The following is an 18,431-nucleotide window of genomic DNA, read 5'->3' as shown; positions in this document are numbered from 1 at the left end:
CTGACACCAAAGACCTGCAGCTCCTTGGGAGGAAACCAGCTGGGTGGGGAGCTGCTTCTTATTGCCTGGGATTTCTCCAGTTTGGTGCAATTCCCATCCCCATTCTGCCACCATGTCCTGCCCCCCCACTGTCGCTCACCAACATAACCCTGCCATCCCAACAGCTCGTTCCTGCAGCCCCCGTGCTGAAACGTGCTTAGGGAGACAACAAATGACAACAGAGGGGCTCCTCTGACATCTGTGGCGCAGCTGTTACCTTCCTTTTTTTCCCCCTCTATTTTTGGATGTCAAATTCAGGAGCAGATGCTCCAGACTGATGGAGGGAGCTGGCTGGGAGAGTCTTCCTGGCTGGAGGGCAGACAAAGAGCAAGGCAGGACAAAGCTGATAACTACAGCCCCTCTCCATTAAGGAGAAGCCTTTAATCCTTTTATTCACCCTCCTGCTACCTATGGCTTTTTCTGGCTACCTCTAAAAGAATTTTATTATTTTTTTTTTTAATAATAATCAATTCATTGTAGACAGTGGCCCTTTGCCAGCCTAAGCTCACCCAGAACACTTTCACTGGCATTTTAAAAGAAAAGGGCAAAGTCACAAGCATCATTAGTGCCATAATTTTGCTCCTTACATCCAAATGAGAAAATAAAAAGGTGAGCATAACATAGAAATGAGTCCAGGAATAAGACAGAACTAAAGGAAGGCTCTTGCTGCATCTCCCTTTGGTTTTGCTTTCAACAAAAAAGCATCTCGTAAGTTTTAGAGGAGGCTAAAGCATTAAAAAGCAGTTAAATTCCTCTTCTTGCACTTCTCAGCATTAAAATTCATATTTTCCTTGGCCTCTTACTCAGTTTTAAACTGAAGTAGGACAGTTTGTATGAGTTCTTATTTGGATCAAATCAGTTTTAGAACAGCAAAGGATTTTCCATACCCTAAACTAACACAAGATCTAGACTAACTCTTGCTACAGTAATAACAAAGCCAAGAGAAGCCAAAAGTTTCAGTGCAAACTGGATGGGATCAGTGTGAAACTCCCCATTGCCCACAATACAGTAAGAAAGAAACAACCAAGAGATTAGAAGATTATAAATAAGAAAAAAAAAATCACAGAATACTGAGCCACCACCATGTCTTCACCAAACCACCTGCACCAAAATACTGCTAGAAGAATTCCTACCTTTGACATCCATTCTGACTGGGTATTTTTGCACTGAGTCCATTAGATATCATGGGGTTAGTAGAAAGCACTATATCATTTCAAAATAAGAAGGCAAATAATGTATTATATATGTACATGTTTTAATTAATTTTAAAAATGGTCTACATTTAAGGATAGATTTCAATAATTTCCTTATATTGTTGTTCTGTTACATTAGATTACACCTGAATAATCTGCATAGTAACCTTAACATTTCTGTTCTCTTTTTGTTTGCTTGTTTCATTGTGAAAATACCAGTTGCAGGCAGCAATGTAACATCTCAACGACAATCACAATACGTGCAGGATGTCCAGCCAGAAGCATTTCTCAGTTGACTTGCAGTAGCATGGCACTTTATAATTTATGTATCAATACTTTTTTTTTTTCTTTAAGTTTAATTCAGATGTGGCTCAAGAAGCAAAAACAAACTTTTCTTGCTCAGCCTCAAGTGTGGGGTCACCTCAGCTGGCTGTGATCTGCTGCACTGAAGTTACTCCAGTTTATACCAGCTTGAAGTAATGGCCTTTATTTATTTATTTCAAAACACACCTCTATTGCCTTCATGCTTGCCTTAACATGAGTGCAACCCCCAGGAACATGGTCATAGCCCCTTCATTAGAGGATCTTAATGTGTGCTGGCTCTGTGCCCACAGCCCTGCTCCCTGCACAGATGGGAACAGAAAGGGCTGAATGCTGCCCAGAGCAGGGCACTGACGAGGGAGGAGTCCCTTAAAGAGAGAAAAAAGGGAGGGGTGGAAATAAAAAACAACAGAAAGGAAAAAAGCTGGGTTTGCCCCAGGTGTTAAACTTTGACATGTGAAGCATTTCTGTTTCCAAATGATCAGCCCAGCCTCTTAAGAAGGTATTCATATCACCTACTGCCACAGACAGACTCCTAAGATCAGATGCTCTGAGTCTCCTTGCAGAGACAGTCTTTAATATTATAATATTACCTGCACCCACTATATTAAAGCCCAACATTAATGTGTGCACCCCCAGGACATACCCAGGATTAGGTGTTGTGAATACCCGCTCTCGCCCCTTCCCCATAACCTTTCCTCACTCTCAAAAAAAAAGTGCTTTTGCTTTTTCTACCTGATAAATATGTGGGCTGCTCGATCCTGTCTCCTATCCCATGTGTTTGTACTGAGATCTGTCCCGAGGAATTTGCACTTGGTTGGCTGTCAGCTTGTGATGGATATGGTAAACACAGAGGGTTATCACGATAACCAACCCCAGGATCAGGCCCAAAATCAGAGGCAGGGTTTCTTCTAATTGCTCCCTCTGGTCCACTGGGCACTTGTGTTCTGCAGGGAAGGAAAGAAAAGGAAAGAGAGAAATGAATGAGACATTGAAAACCTGAACTCCTGCTGCAGTAGCAAACCGCCTTCCCCAGAGTCATGGCTCCACACTGGGGGTCCCTGTGCAGCAAAAAACAGCTACAGCAGCAAGAAGAGACAGGAACCACCACCGGAGTCCCGGGGCAAAAATCACTTGCTTTGGAGGAAAGTGAAATAAGTGTCACAACACAAGGTCTGGAAGGACACCTATCAAAACAGCTGACACTGGGAAGAAACACTTTCATGCTGATAAGCTCCTCTACAGGTCTCTGTCACACCAGTACAGCAATAGTCTTGCTGGGAATGGCACAGCAAAAGTACAAGTTTCCTGACTGTGGCTGAAGATCTGGTTTGTTTACTCAGTTATGGAGTCTATAAATACGGTATCACGAGACCTCAGCATCAGTAAGTCCTTATTCCTGCACCAGACTTACCCTGCTCATTAAAAGGTTTCCCCCTCTATCTGCAAGCTGACAGTAATCTAACAGGATCAATCCTAGCGATACATCAGCTCTGCATGGGGAGTTTACCTGCACTGGCAGAACACAAGTGTGTTTGTGGTCAAACAGCATCCTAGCACCCCACATTTTCGTCACATATGAGCAGAAGCAACTTGAGCCTTCCCAGTGATTTTCTCTCTGGCCTGCGAGTCCCCATCATAGTCTAACAAACTGCTAGAAATTAGTAATAATCTCAGCTACAGTGAGAAAACACTTATATTCAGCTTGCAAAGGCACAGCCACCGAGGTTAGGAAACAATTTATGCTGGTAATCCTAGTTCAGCTCCCTTACACTTCCAATCTACTGCAGGCCTGAATGACAGATCACAATTGACTTTTTTCCCTGTAGGACTCTTGCTTATCCGTGTCGATGGATGGGCACAGCCAACGCTGCTGAGATGGGGCTGCCAGACCAAAAAGAAGAAAAATGTTAACTCTCCAAAGAAAAAAAAAAAAAGGATATGGGGTATAGGAGGGACAGTGCTCTGTGATGAAAACAGTAAAACCAGCTATTAGTTAAAAAAAATCCACTGCTGCATGTTAGATGAGCAGATACAAAGGGCACCACTAATTCCTCCCATCGCTAAAGACCATCCAGATGGGTTCCCCAGGCAGCTGATTGCTAGACACAGAGATCTGTGATAACCATGAACAGCAAACACTCTGCAAATCTAACTGCATTTGGCAAAGAGCAGGAAAGACCCCCCAGGCCCAGGCAGGAGGTGACAGCAGTGACACATCTCCAGCAGTGCCAGCACCTCCAGGAGCTCCGTCGCCTCCCGGTGCGGAGTCCTCCTCCCAGCACCAGGCTCCCAGTGATGCCATCGGGAAACATTTTGAGCTGCAAATTAGCTGAAACAAAAAAGCAAAAATGAAATGCATCCTAACATACACACACACAAAATAAAGTATGTCCTTTTTGGTTCCAGTTGCTCACTGCTTCACCAGAGGAGTGATTAATCACCAGGACTGTGTGTTCCAGGCGATTCAGCAATTGCTGCAATGCAGGGGTTTGGTTTGTTTGTATTAAGGAGAACGGGAAAAAATTTCTGATTATTATTTAGCTCCCAAAACTGGGTTTCTAGAACTTTATTGAATTCTTCCTGGTTTAGTATGCTAAGGCCTGACCAGACTTGCCAAGGCAGAGATGGAGCAGCAGGCTGGCATCCCCAGAACCTGACTGCAGAAATAATGGGGTGAACATGGGGGTCTTCAGGCACTAAAGAAGTAAAAGCCAAGAACACCAGTGCTGTGATGCAGAGGACTAACCCAACTCTAACACACCTCCTTGTAATATTCAAATTCCCATATTTGCCAAAGCAAACTGGCTGCAGAGCACAGAATGTGCCAGAGGACACGGCCAAAGCTCTAGCAGCCGTGGAAAGCCATGGCTGTATTTTAAGTGTCTGAGTCACAACTCAAAAAGGTGTCAATTCATGCAAGCATCCAAGGAAGATAGGTCTTTATCCTGACACTTTGTAAAGAGGATTAAAAAGGGGAAAATAAAAAAATAACAAAGAAAAAATATTAAAAGAAACCCCTACAGCAAAGCTCACAGCCTCCAGCAGCAGATCCACAAACCATGCTGCTCTCCCCTGCCGCGCTTCCTGGGGCAGACAGCACTCTGCAGCCTTACAGACAGCCATCTCCTGGCTCACCAACACCATCTACCCGCTAGACACATCCATGTTCTCTTTCTGGAACAGATAGCCAAAGTTTGGGCTCTTTGGAGAGCATAGGGAGAACAGGAACAGGGCTGGGGGGACCCAGCACAGAGGCACGGGCAAGTGCTGAGCACAAACACACTTGCAGCAGAACTAAAGCTCTCCAGACGCTGACTGCTAGGGGGATGAACTTTGTATTTTAACATTAATATGTTAAAAACATTACTTTACAAGAAGTAGAAGTATTCGCACATTTAAACAGTGTACTTAAACGTTCATATGGTATTTTTCTCCCCAAGACCTCAAAGCACTCCATAGGTGTGGAGGTCCACAGCCCCACGGGGAAGCAGGTAACAAGTACCATTCCCGGTCTATCAGCCAGAGGAATACAAAGGGGGAGCAAGAGGGGAGAAGGGTTTGCATCAAGGCAGATGCAAACCGAGACACTCAACCCTATCAAGCACAGTGTGGGCAGGTGAGCTGCTTGATGCATGGACACAACACACTGTCACATAGAGACGTGCTCTATATTTCAAACAGACACCTTCTGCAGGATAGCAGCCCTTCCCATCAGATTTTTCCCAAGTATTTTGCTTCAGCACACAAGGATCTCAGTATTTGACCAGATGGCTGGGTTCTACTCTCAGTCCAGGAAAGCAAAAAGGTCCCTGGCAAGTTTCAGCTATGGGAAAACTTCGGGTGACGGCGGTAGTTATTCTGCATCCCGATCCCCGCGGTGCTATCCCTGTGCCGGAGTGGAACCGAGAGCGGCTTGTGCCACCCCACAGACCCGGCCCCGTCGAACAAAGCCGGTGGGCGGATACAAAGGAGGCATTTCAGCACCTTCCTCATTGTTCCTTCGCGCTGAGCCGCCTCCGGCATCGCGGCGCCCCGGCTCACCTACCGCCGCGGTTTCTATGGCGAGTGCTCCTCCAATTTCAGCACTAGGCTGCGAAACCACCCGACAGGCCCTTTTTTTCTTGTGTCAGCATCCTGCTGCACAACCAACAGCAGCACGGCAGGAAAATCGGCCCTTTCCCGCAGACACCACCAAGGAATGGTGCAGGGACTGTTGGAAGGGATGGGCAAACAGCCCAGTTGTGTCTGACATTATGGGATGGTTTTTTTGAGATGGGTGTTTATAAGAGATCAGGTTAAAAAAACAACAACAAGACAGACTGGGTGCTTCTTTAAAATGCAGTCCCATACCTTGCAAAGAGGTGCCAGGGACCCTTCAGAAAATATGGCCCTTGCTTGGGGTGGCTCAAAGGGAGAAGAGGCCCCCCAGCATCCCAGCCTCTCATTCTCGACCTTTTTATTAGTATTTTGCTTTATTTGTATTATTATTATTATTATTATAATTAAAAAGCTGAGAATTTCTGTGGGGTTCTTTTGCCGATGTTAACATTCCCCTCACACCCTCTTGCTCTGGCTCTCTTTTAACTGGCTCTGAATGGAGAAACAAACAAAAAAGGTAAATACATTTATGAACAGTTATATATATATGTAGGTATTTGTAAGAGTTGAAAGCAGTGTCCTAAAAAAAAAAAGTGTTCCAGCACATGAGTTCAAAAAATAATTCAATCACTCCCTACAAGCTTTTTAATCTATTCCAGACAGCACATTGTCAGGACTAATGACAAAACCTTTCCCCCCACTTGTTTGTGGTAAAACAGCCCTGACCCTCCTGCATCTCAACAACTCTTCTGCTCCAGCAGGTCTCCTTCTCTATTCTAAAATATTCTAAAATGGTCTGTAGCTTGTTCATAATTAATAGGAATTTTACCTAATGGGAAATTAATGAACCAAAAAGGAGAGGGCTAATGACTGTAATTTAAGTTTGGCAGCGATTCTGGGACCCCACAAAGGACCATGTTTTGCCATGCATGTGCCGAGGACACGCCAGTCTGCAGGGTTGGTGGGGACATGCCGCTGGGAGAAGCGGCAGAGCCTCATGTGAAGCTTAATTGATAAATGAGTTCCCAGGCATTTCCAGCCATCCTCTCCAGGTGCTCTTTGCTATTTAACTTCCAGTGGAATTCAACAAAAGGAAGCGTCATTGACTAAGGAGAGCAACAACTGAAAACAAAAAAGCTTGACAAAGAGAGAACCCATTATTTCCTCAGGAGGAGGAATTCCCCACACGTGTTTATTGCTAAACCAGCCAAGGCCTCTCTGTGTCCTGGAGAAAAACACACCTAAACTACAACAAAGGAAAACAAAACACATTTACTACTCTATAACAGAGTTTATAACAAAAAAAAGAAAAAAAAGGCAAGTAGCCCCTTTTAACTGTGAGCTCTCAAACTGGACAAGTTTGACATCACAGAGACATGGCAGCTAAAACCGAGTCCGGAGTTACATATTTTAAATTTGCTTTTCTCAACCTCCAGGGTCTGCCCAGCCAAACCCTGAATGCAGGAAGCGTGGATCCACAGAAGGAGGGAGAGGATGAAGACATGCCAACAAAAAATGATAGGAAACTATTAAATCCTACCCTTTTCTCCCCGTCACCTATGCAAAATATGGTGTTACTTCGACAAAAAAAAAAAATAAAAATGCAAAGTCTACTCCATACTACACTGGCCCTGCCATGAGTAATTCAGTCATGCAGAGCCAGCACACATAATAGAACGTATTTACTACAGCTGTTAGAGGAATGTGAGTCACAAGCATAAGTGCTCGGCTCTGTAGTCAGTGCTGGTTTTTTATTGTGTTCTAAAATACTTCCCACATGCAAAATACTAAAGCCCCACATTTTTAATGCTAGGCTTGAAAATGACACCACCATTTTCTAGGTTGTTCTTAAAAAGGTTTGGCTACTACAGATTTTACTTGTGTCTTGTTACAATAACGGAGTTAAACAATTTGCTAAGATGGCACTGTAAAAAGAGGGAATGAGCCCTAATTCAGGTGAGCACGTTTACACTCCATTGTTCAACCTGATGGAAAAGGCAGGGGGAAATCAAGAAGGAGCACTACAGGGGTCCTCAGGTTAAAGGAAGGCAAAATCTGGATGAATTCTTCCCCGTAGAGTATTGCTGCCGACTAGTACAACCCTTTGATATGAACAGCACACGCTAACTCACATTTTCTTTTAATTAATGTTTTAATTAACATTAAGGAAACCTATGAAGAGGAACAGCATCCCCCTGTATTTGGTGCACAAGGTGCCTGACTGAAGTCTCTGTTGTGCCTCCTTCACTCTTGCAATGAACATTCCTCAAATTCAAGCCAGCAAGGTGCATTGCAAGTATTTCCTTCCACCACAGCCGCAAGCTTCCCTCAATGTGCAGTGGCCCTAAAAAGCTCCTGGAGCTCTACCAATGCGCCTTCTGTGCTGCAAAGGAGACACGCAAGCCTTGCTGGGCTTCCCAGTGACCAGGAAATTCTGGAGCTTGCTGGCAACCCAGCTAAGTCCTTACACAAGCCAATCTACATGCAACAATAGGCCATGTTTTGACCAAATAGCAGCTGGGCTGAATTTGTACAGGCTTTGGTGGGGGCCACGGAGGCAGGGAACGGGTTGCAGGGACTGCAGAGAACACTGGCAACCCACCGGAGGGAGCAGGGGAAGGTATTTGGAGAAAGATGTGACCAAAATTCCTTAAGTACACTACACCACCCCCAAAGGCCACGGCAGCATCAGCACCCTAGGGTGTAGGCCATGCCTTCACCCCACACCTTACCTTCACTGAAGACAAAATCCGAGGCGATGTCGAAGGGTTGGACACGCACTTCAGACAGCAGGAGCTGCACAGGCTTCTGGCGGTATTTGGAGGTGAGGGAGATGGTCTGCTGTGCCTGGCACTCATAGGACTTCCCAGCTGGGGTGACCAGGGCAGAGAGCTCATGCGAAGTGACCGTGTGCCTCGCAGCTGGCCAAGGGGCAGAGACAGCAAAGGTCAGGTCCTGTCTCTGAAGGACCAATGTGACTTTATTAACAAAGCTAATGAACTGAACCCAAAGGGATGCAGGTGGTGTGCAATGCAGCGGCCACACACTCCACTGCTCTTAAAGCAGCATTTTCTCCTGGGGAGGGACTGTGCCTTCAGCATGATACCCCTACACAGCCAGAGCAGCTTCCACACCAGGGCTGCCTGCCCACGGGAGGGAATGGATGGCTGCAGCGCATGGTCCTGCTGGCACAAAGGGGAGAGCCGGCTCTGCCACCACCAGCCGTGCTCATCTCACAGGTCCTTGAAGTCACAGTAACAGTTTCTATTCGTATATCTGCAGGTTTCAGCCTTGAACTGTGCTTGTACTCCCTACACTTGGGAAACAGTAATTCCTGCAGCTGCACTTGGGCTCTGAATTCAGGTGGAAAGGAGCAAGGCAATTTAGGGACCTCACCACAAAGCACAACGGGACATATCACCTCTCCTGAAAATACAACCTGATCGTTTCATACAAGTATAGATCGTGAGAAAATAGTTTCCCATCACATCACTCCCGTTTTATAAACCAAGGCCGAATACAGCTCAGCAAGGTGGAATGAGGGCTGCCTTCCACCTCCCACTCTCCTGCAGCCCTTTGTTCCCCTCCAGCAGCACAGAAAGCAAATCAGTGCTTCTCATTTGCAGAGAGTGATGAGGCATGGCCACCACTGTGCTGTGGGGACACAAACAGCAGAAACACCAGTGGAAAAAATAGCTCCATGTCCAGTGCATCTTGCGCCATGAACTCTTAACACATCATTCATTGGACTTGGAAAAATCTCACAGGAAAACAATATGCAGATGACAGTATTTCAGTTTTTAATGCAATACAACTCATTTCTGAGTAGAACCAAAATAAAACCAAAGAGAGAGCCAAAAGAAAGGAAACTCAGGAAGCAAAGAGGAAGCTGCTGCAGAGGCATGTAGGGAGGGGAATGGATATTGGTGTCCATTATTATCTTGGGAAACCACCACTTTCCCACCTATTCAACCATCATCAGAACCGAGGAGATAATTAACCTTTAAAAATACCTCCCGCAGGAAAATAGACGATTTTTTCCAGACGGGTGGACCTGCCCTGCTGCCCACCCCCTCAAGCCCCTACGTCCCCCCGGGAGGGCCTGGGACAGCACAACAATTGGCTACAGGTTGGGCTCTCCCTCCCGTGGCAACTGCGGTGATGAAAAACAAGAAACAAAAATTAAAAAAAAAAAAAAAAAAAAAAGGGGGGGGGGGGGGGGGGAGCGGGGGGAGGGTGGGCTGGGGAGAAATAATACACGGTTTAAAACTGGCATCTGCTCCCGGCTTTGTTATGTTGTTTTTTTTTCCCTGTTAAACTGCATTGACCCGAATAGCCCGCAGGCCCCGGCTCGGAGCTCGCCAGACCTGGGGGATCCCCTTCAAGTCCCGTCCCCCCGGGACACTTACGGTTGACGGCCTCCTTGAAGTAGGTGGGCTCGGCGGTGTTGTAGGTGAACTGGACCTGGCTGAGCCTCCAGAAAGCCTCCTGCCCCCGGGACGTGTTGTGCCCCTCCTGCCGAGACACGGCCGCTCAGGAGCCCGGCAATACCGCCAGGCACCCCCTCCCCAGCTCCTGGGAGAGAGGGGGCAGCCCCGTACCTTCAGGAAGAAGAGTTTGAGGGTGTACGCTCGCTTCAGCCAGGAGATCTCCAGCTCCGACTCGTTGGTACCGCACTTGCCCGTCACCTCGGCGCCCCGCGACAGCGGGATGTCGGCTTGCTCCGTGATCATCTGCAAGCGGGGAGTAGGGCTCAGGAGGGCTGCACAACATTCCCTCCCAGCCCCGGGTGAGTATCTTCAGAGGGAATAAAAGACTTCGCAAAACTACCACCGGGTTTATCCATTTATCCCACCCCCCCGCCACCAGCGGTCCCGTCACGACAACGTGCGGCGGCTCCGCGGCTGCAGCGCTGCAAACCCGAGCCCCGGCCGCCCCCCGGCCCCCACTCACATCCACGTAGTTGCTGGCCCACACGTCGTAGGGGACGATTAACTTAGCCGCGAATTCTGCCATCAGACATGTCGTCCGGTTTTCCCGCACCACGAAAATGTCCTTTTCGGGGTTAGGGGAGAGTCCAGAGAGATTTTCAACTTCTTGCTCGGCAGCCAGGCGAGCCGCGGCGTCTGCGGGCAGAGAAGCGCTGAGCGCCCGGGGCCTCTTGCCTAAACCTCTGCCTGCTCACCTGAACACCCTCCACACCCCCCCAAGCCCGCTGGAGTAAGCTCCCCGGTGGCTCCCTGTCGCGATAGGGCAGTGGAGACGGGACAGCGGGTGGTGGTGAAGCAGGACCGGTGCTATAGCAGCGCCTGGTCTGTCTCAGCTGCCTCATCGCGACAGGGTTCCGTCTCGCGACTCACCGCCGTGGCTACTCACGCAAGAGGAAGAGCAGCCCCGGGAGGAGCCCCCCGGCCATCCTCCCTGCTCGCCCCCGGTGTGCCTGCCGCCGCCGCTCCTCCCAAAGGGTCCGCTCCGGAGGGAAGAAAAGAGGGGGGAAATAAAAAAGGCTGTTTGTTTTAAAAGGAGGACAAAAAAAAAAAAGGCTGGAACATCTTCTTTCTCAGGAGCTGCACAGACTGCAAAAGCACTCTGCTGCGGAGTGGCGGGGAGGAGGGACGGGGAAGAGTGTGTGGGTGTGTGGGGAGGAGGAGAAGAGGAGGAGGGAAGATGCCGGCGGAGCTGCTGGGGGAGCCCGCACCGAGGGACAGGGCGTACGCAGAGAGGGGGGATTCCCCCCACACCCCATCCCCCCGGCCTCCTCGGGCGTTGGGAGCCCCGCCGAAACCCGTGGCGGGGTTCTCGGGGATACCGGCGAAGAGCAGAGACCTGGGAGGAGGGAGCCGGGGGACCCCGGCCAGCCGTGCCACCCGGACGCGCTGCCGGGGCCGGGCTGAGCCGCGCCGCTCCCCGGGCAGGGCAGGGCAGGGCAGGGGGTGGGAGCGGGGCCGCACCCCGGGGGGACCCTACACCGGCCCAGGGCACGGCGGGGGGTCTCGGGTCCCACGTCTACCCTTCCCCCGGAGTCCTGCCACTGTCCCTTCCCTTTCGGTGCTGCGCCAGGCGTCGGGGCCCCGGAGGATAGCTGCTGTGGCCGGGCTAGCAAAGGTATGGCTAAACCGGGACAGCGGAGAAGCTGGAGGAGGGGTTGGTTATCTAGTCCGGCGCCGGCTGCTCACGGAGCGTCAGTAATTTCGGTGAAGGCGAACAGCTGCTTCGTGTTTTAATTTAGAAAGAAACGTGCAGCTGTTTTTGTGTGGCAAGGTCAGAAGCAAACTCGGCACCTTTTTGTAAACGGCCCTCAACACACTCGAGATGTTGTGATATACCATAAAACAAAAAAACACACCAACACGTAGCAAGGTCCCGACAGCCCCCAGAAGGTGTGGTAAAACAACTCGGGCCGTGTCTGTGGGAGCGTTACTGGGGAGGGGGAGGTGCGGGCACACGCCGGGGTGCGTCTCGGAGGTGCGAAACGGGCAAGCTGTGCCGGGGAGCAGAGAAGAGTTTGTCCTGACCGGCTCCAGGGTCTGGGGAGCTCAGGAATTGCGGCTAGGCCTTGAGGAAAGAAGCGGCTGCAAGGCAGGGAGAAAGGTACACCCCATCCCTGCAGGCAAGGAAGGCTGCCGGCACCCTGCCCGCCCCGGGCTGGGCAACCCCCTTCATCCCCGCTGAAACCGGCGCCTGCTTTTCCTCCCTCTCAACCTGGGAGCGGAGGGGGTGAGACGGGCCCCCCCGGCTTGTGGGCAGCGGGGGGTCTCGGGGAGGAGGAGGCGAGTTCCCAGCCCGGGGAAGCTGCCAGCCCTCCCGGGCGTGTGGGGCAGAAGGCTCTGGTCCCACCGCCACCCCCGCCGAGCTCCGCCTCGGCCCTCGCCGCTCCAGGCTTTCATCTTCCCCTTTTACCAGCAGATGAGACCTTAAATATTACTTAAGTTTTTTCTACGCTTCCCATCAGGAGTTTTTACGGTCCTTTAATGCGCAGCCCATCTCGACCCGGGCGAAGAGCACATCCGAATATTTGCACCGTTCAGAGCCACGAGTCCCAGGAGCAGCGGGGAACAGGAACCTCCTGTCACAGACGTTCGGTTCAAGTTTTAAGTTATTTATTTACTTCGTAAATAAGCCAAAGGAACAGCAACTAACTGGCGCGTGTGGCATTTCACCGATTCACTAGCAATTCGCATTTCTAGCTCAGGAAAAGGACTGGAGGAAGCTGTCCAGGGTTGTCAAAGCAAGGAATTACAAGGTGAGTTTAGATTGCCCTTTCTCTCAGGGCTCACCCGCAGAGAGGGGGTTTCTTGCCAGGAAATAGCTCTTTAAAAATAAAAGCAGATACTGAAGGAACATACTGATTTTTGTAACTATTCAGTTGGAATTATTTTTCTCCTTCTTATATTAAATGTATTTTTGGCATTTTCTCTCTCTCCTGTTTCATTTTCTCTCTCTCCTGTTTCATGATAAAGAGTCATTCCTGCCCCCCAAAAGAGAGCCAGATCTGCATCAGTTGTGATACAGGATTAACCTGCAGATAATTTCAGAGGACTATATAAGAGAAAAAAATAATAATTCTAATTCTATATGAGGCTCTTTGACAGCAACAAACTATTTCTGTGGTGGTTTCAATGCCTGGTTTCCTGAGCTATTTCACTCATGACCTCAGTATTTAACTAGTCTCTATTTCCTTCTCTAGCCCTCTATTTAATCTCCAACTTTTTTAGGTTTCCAGGTAGCTTCTCAGCCTCCAGATAAATACACAATCCTGAGCAGCTGGCCCTGCATCCAGCTTGTGTAGGAGGGTACTAAAGGGAGCAGCTGGGAGAGAGTGGCCGTGTTAGACACTCAGGCAAGGCTGACCCACATCCCTGAGCCCCACGGCACACAGCCGTGCTCTCCTGGCACCCACCAGCTGCACAGCACAGCAAAACCCCTTCGTCTTCAGTGGCAATCCTCACTCGCTGCCAGCAGAGCCATGCTTATCCTGCTCTCCACAACAAGAAAAAAGGGAAAGGCCTAAGATTTCCTAACACCAAGTAACCCCCAACAAATCACCAGGGCAGAAAGGTCTCACCTGAGAAAGCTACTACAGCATTAGCAGATCTGAACTACTGTGACCAGGGCCAATTTATGGCTGCAGATTTGAATACCTGGATCCAGCATTGCAACCCACCCTTATTCCCAGCTGTGGACATTGCCTGTGTATCTCTGCAGGCTGACTCCCCCTTGCTACCCCCAGACTACCAAACAGAAATAATTCTTACCAGCCTCCTCTCAGGGAGCACACAGGGCAGTGAGAGCAAGCCTGCAGTGCTGGGATCACGGCCGGTGCATCCCTGACAGCAGGGTTTTCCAGCCAAGAGGCTCTGGGATGTGTCTGCCACTGAAAACTGGTTTCACAGACAGCCTGTGGGCAATGGCATGTGGAGTTAGCAATGAAATAATCCCCTGGAGGGCTATTTTGGGTCTCCAGCAACACAGTTTGACTGTACTTGAGTGGGGTGGGGGTTAAACAGACCCTCACTTGGAAAGAGTCAAGTTAAGGACCAACCCTCAAATTACTGGAAGTGAAAGAATATAAGGCTGTGTGTGAGGCCAGGGTGTCCTGACCCTCCCCACTGCAGCTGTGCTGAATTTATCTGAAGAGATTCAGAGAGGGAGAATCTCCTGCTTCCTCTGATGAAATTTCAGTGAAGTGGAATCCATCACCCCAGCAGAGAATGACATTTTAAACTGCTTTAACTCAGTATCAATGTTCAAATTGATTGGCCTATTTCATCTCAATGGAAATTCTCACCTCATTACATTAGCGGCCAAACTTCAAATAATTTTTGAATCAAATACTACTTAAGCAGTATTTCAAAATACCTAGGTGACAAAATTAATCACTTAATTTCAAATTACTGTCTGCATTTTATGCTAAATTGCCAGTGGATGAAATCTGTTAACAGTTCTGGCAGCTGAGCCTGGAAGCTGAGGCTACCCAGCTTGGCTGTTTCACAGCAGCACGTTTTCTCTCTGGCTTCATCAATGTCTCGCTACTGGCTGAGCGGTGGGCACAGGCTCAAAAGGAGGCTGGGGACAGCATCTTCTAGCCCTCCAAAACCAACGTATTCCCTGATGTCTAGGATACTCACCGGGGACTTATGACAAGCAGGTTTGATTTTCTTTGGAGAGGGACATGAGCTGACCCCAAGTCCCTCATTTCCAGTTAATATGTTAACATGTAGGGCAGTGGTTTCCAGTGAGCCTAAGAAAACTTACAACATTTAGCGCTTCACCATCCACTTCCCTTCATACCTAGTCTGTCATTTGCTTCTCCTTACTGGCTAAAAACCATTGCAGCAGGTAACAGTGTAAAATCCCAGCTCACAGCACTGTCGCCACCAGCTGTGTTTCAGAAGATATTTCTAATTTAACCAATAAATAAATAATCTGCTTTTTTTGGAAATGCAGAATCCTGTCCAGCATGCTCTGAAGACGGCTGCTCCCACCTCCTTCTAGCACTTTGAGGCACACTTAGAGAGCAGGAAGAGCTGCTCCCAGTTGAGAACTTGTCTTTTAAAAATTTAGGAACATAAGGAGTAGGAGGTGCCTCAGTAGGTTAAGTGGCATCAGAATGGGAATTCCGAATAGGCATCTCAAGTTAGTTAAAATCCTGCCTTAATCACCTAAAGACTTCACTGATCTCTGTCTCAGTTGCATTCTCTGCTCCACTGTACTCAGGTAGTTCTGTAGTGATGCGAGGGCCAATGCTGCACAACTCTTCTATAACTTAAGAGTCCTTTGATTAAATAAGCTGTGATATAAATATATTTACACTACGCACATTTTTACAGGAAATACAACTTACTAAAAATGTGCCAGCAATACCACCACCACCACCCTGAAATTCACTACAGTCAAAACTAAGGCTTTGAATTTTTAAGGTTTTTATTAGAGAAGTTGAAAGTTTCATCTCAGGACTGACAATAACATAATTATCTCTTTTTATTTTGTTTATAGGAATATGTAGAATTTGTTTGTACAAGCATATACAACAAAGTAATTGGTGCTTAGTACATTGAAATCAGGAATCTGATTTGTTCTAAACTACCAGTTTTCCATGCAGTCATCTTTGAATTGGCAGCATGGACAAATTCCAAGTGGAAGGCTTACATGCATTGTTTTGCAATATAACTACAGCAAGCACTGGAAACATGCAAATTATCACATTAGCAAATTGGTTTTATACCTAATGGACATAAAAAGGTTATTCCTGATATGAAATTCTGAAAATCTGCATAAATATTTTGTGTAAAATTAAATTAGTTATGTACTTTTATTTTACTACAAGTATCAAGAATGCCCACGTAATTAATATACACACATATATATAGAGAGACCTTGTTATGCTAAAAGTCTTTGTAATTAATCAAACAATATTCTGTGCCATACACTTATTCAGTATTTACCAGCTAGTAGAATGACTGTGGTCATATAGTAGGCATTACAGTCTTAGTAGCATTTGTATCACATGCAAACATACTCTTAGCATTTCTGTTCACTAATTTTATCACGTGGCAACATGGATATGATTTTCTACAATGTTGTGATTCTGAAGTGTATAAATACTTTTTACATTTTCACAGTAACAAACTTTTTGCCAAAAGCCATTTAAACAATCTTTAAGTTACAATGAACTGTAGTATCTGGGATCTGCAGCAACAGGATCAAAATGCAATTTCTATACAAGCAATGTAGGATGTAAACTTTTCTTAAAGTGCCTAATACGACATTCCTTAGAGCACTGATCAGTTTTGGCACAAATACACTGTATTTCCCTCACGTTAACCATTGCAGTAACTATTACAGGATACCGGCTTCTTTCAGACATGATAGAGTTGATATGGCACTTGTGAACGACATCATTGGACTGCAGAAATATCCTGTCAAGTTACTGTTACAGTTGATGAATTTGGCCGATGACTTTGTACATATTGTCCTTTTTGAGTAAATGCAGTTAGCTTTCAACTGCCTACCGTCTGCTGCCCAAAAAATACTCTGAAATATAATTTAAAATTGCCCCAACTCAGCTCCTTACTATACTGATCATGACGGTGCCTCAGCAGCAGGTGCAGTTCAGTGGGCTCGATGACATCAGGTGCTGAGCATCTGAGGAGTTGCTGCTTGCTGGGATCTGGCAGCATGGGGTTTCTACACGATACATCACACGTGAGAACACAAACGGTAAATAACAGGACTACAGCTTTGTTGCCATTTGAGATGATGTTAAAAATATCTGTTGTGTTTCAAGGCTCTGATTGTGTAATTCTGATGCAGGCAAGCTGCCTGGCGAGATACAGAAAAGAATACAGGACTAGGTTTAAAAACTGTCTTCATCTTCTGAGTAGTGTTTTTCTCAACAAAGGAGAATCTCATCATGGAAACCCAACAAAGGAAATTCAGTGCCCAGTGTTAAAAAAGGAATAATGCAAACCTTAAGACTTGGTGGTCTGTAGCTATACTTAATATGTTGCAAACAAACAAAATTAAAAAGCCCACTTTTCAACCTCAGCAATGTTATTTTGAATTTTGCTCTCATTTTAAGGATGCTGCCTTCTCCAACTTCAATTTGCTTGTTGAGGCTTTAGACCACTGTTGCTGGCCTGCGATCCATCTCTGCTTCCAGCTTCACCATCTGCTGCATCTCCTTTGCCTGCAATCCAAAATAACTGCATGAAGCACTGCATTAGGCCTTTTGTTCAAAATGAAGCACATTTTATATGATAGTGTCTGAGTGAAATACAGGCAAAACACACTGAAGATACACGTAATAACACTAAGTCTACCCCCACCCCTCCCTGCCCATGTAATTCTGTTTTCAAAATCAGATGTAATTCTTGGGAAATATTTCTGCTCCTATTTCAAGACTCCTGGCTTGACTTTCTAAAGAAGTCAATGTTACAATGAAGAAGCTTCAGTTTTGAGGATATTAGGCATATGCCAATCTGACTGTTTCTACTGATAGGATATGCAGGAAATGTCTCTGGGAATGTATGTTTCTCCTCCACTGTTGGGTGAGTACTGCAATGTGCTACTTCCTGAAATGTTTAGAGTTCATCTGTGATCTACGCTAGTTTCTTTCATAAAGACAATGAATGGCAAAAATTAGGCAGTGTAACATCTTCCTTGCAGTAGGGAAATTTTTTTAAGTAATAATTTTTTAATAAGAATTTAAAAAAATAATCTAAATAATATTTATTTTAAAACACCCTCCATCTGGCCTGGAGATCCTTATGATTGCAGATGAATTGTTTCACCTCACTCCTGCTATTTGCTCCATGGGATTACACACACTGAATCAACTTGACACTGTATCCAGATGCATTGTGCAGAACACAGTAATGAACGTGTGCCAGAGCTCGTTATAAACTCAGAATGCCTTGGGCTTTGCAAGCAGAGGGAAAGCACTGTATGGGAATTGTAACTGGCCTGGGAATCCCCTACTTAGAGAGCTCCTTTTTAATTCCCTCCCTCTCTCTCACACAGACACATACTCACAGACATTCTTGCTTCTCCTGCGTTTCAGTTATAGATCAGAAGTTGCCCTTTGGTTTGAAACTCTGCAGTTTAAAAGAACTGGGAGTCGCCACCTCTTCATTTTATCTGAGAGCTCTCAAGCTGGGAAGTTATTTAAACAGATAACACAAGGGACTCTGAGTAAGCTAACCCATCCATCTTTACAATCAAGCTCCTGGGGATTAGGACAGGTTTAGGAAGAGGCAAAGCAAGCTAATATTTTCT

At 47.0% G+C, this 18,431-nt stretch overlaps 2 protein-coding genes across 2 annotated transcripts in view; both read right to left on the bottom strand.

Annotated features, from left to right (window-relative positions):
• Window positions 1-1,586: 1,586 nt before the first annotated feature.
• LAMP5 (lysosomal associated membrane protein family member 5) lies at window positions 1,587-11,189 on the bottom strand. Its single transcript, XM_051615632.1, has 6 exons — window positions 11,031-11,189; window positions 10,608-10,780; window positions 10,256-10,387; window positions 10,064-10,169; window positions 8,387-8,575; window positions 1,587-2,500 (listed from the first exon to the last, which is right to left on the bottom strand). The coding sequence occupies exons 1-6, from the start codon at window positions 11,068-11,070 to the stop codon at window positions 2,322-2,324; spliced, it is 819 nt and encodes a 272-aa protein (XP_051471592.1). The 5' UTR covers window positions 11,071-11,189; the 3' UTR covers window positions 1,587-2,321.
• A 4,371-nt stretch (window positions 11,190-15,560) lies between these two features.
• LOC127382866 (1-phosphatidylinositol 4,5-bisphosphate phosphodiesterase beta-4-like) overlaps window positions 15,561-18,431 on the bottom strand; it is a 290,239-nt gene continuing 287,368 nt past the window's right edge. The window contains 1 exon segment of the mRNA XM_051615011.1: window positions 15,561-17,343. Coding sequence (XP_051470971.1) covers window positions 17,255-17,343 — 89 coding nt within the window. The 3' untranslated portion in view covers window positions 15,561-17,254.

The sequence above is a fragment of the Apus apus genome, chromosome 3, assembly GCF_020740795.1.
Source record: "Apus apus isolate bApuApu2 chromosome 3, bApuApu2.pri.cur, whole genome shotgun sequence".
NCBI classification, from domain to species: Eukaryota; Metazoa; Chordata; class Aves; order Apodiformes; family Apodidae; genus Apus; species Apus apus.
This window is presented reverse-complemented; position numbering and strand designations above follow the sequence as displayed.

What these genes read in the sequence shown, in the direction of transcription:
- LAMP5 (XM_051615632.1), bottom strand. Translation starts at nt 11,070, where the DNA reads ATGGCCGGGGGGCTCCTCCCGGGGCTGCTCTTCCTCTTGC. An exon ending in GGGCCAGCAACTACGTGGAT is followed by an intron (nt 10,388 to 10,607) that starts GTGAGTGGGGGC and finishes CCCCGCTTGCAG; the next exon opens with ATGATCACGGAGCAAGCCGA. An exon ending in GGATTTTGTCTTCAGTGAAG is followed by an intron (nt 2,501 to 8,386) that starts GTAAGGTGTGGG and finishes CCTTCCCTGCAG; the next exon opens with AACACAAGTGCCCAGTGGAC.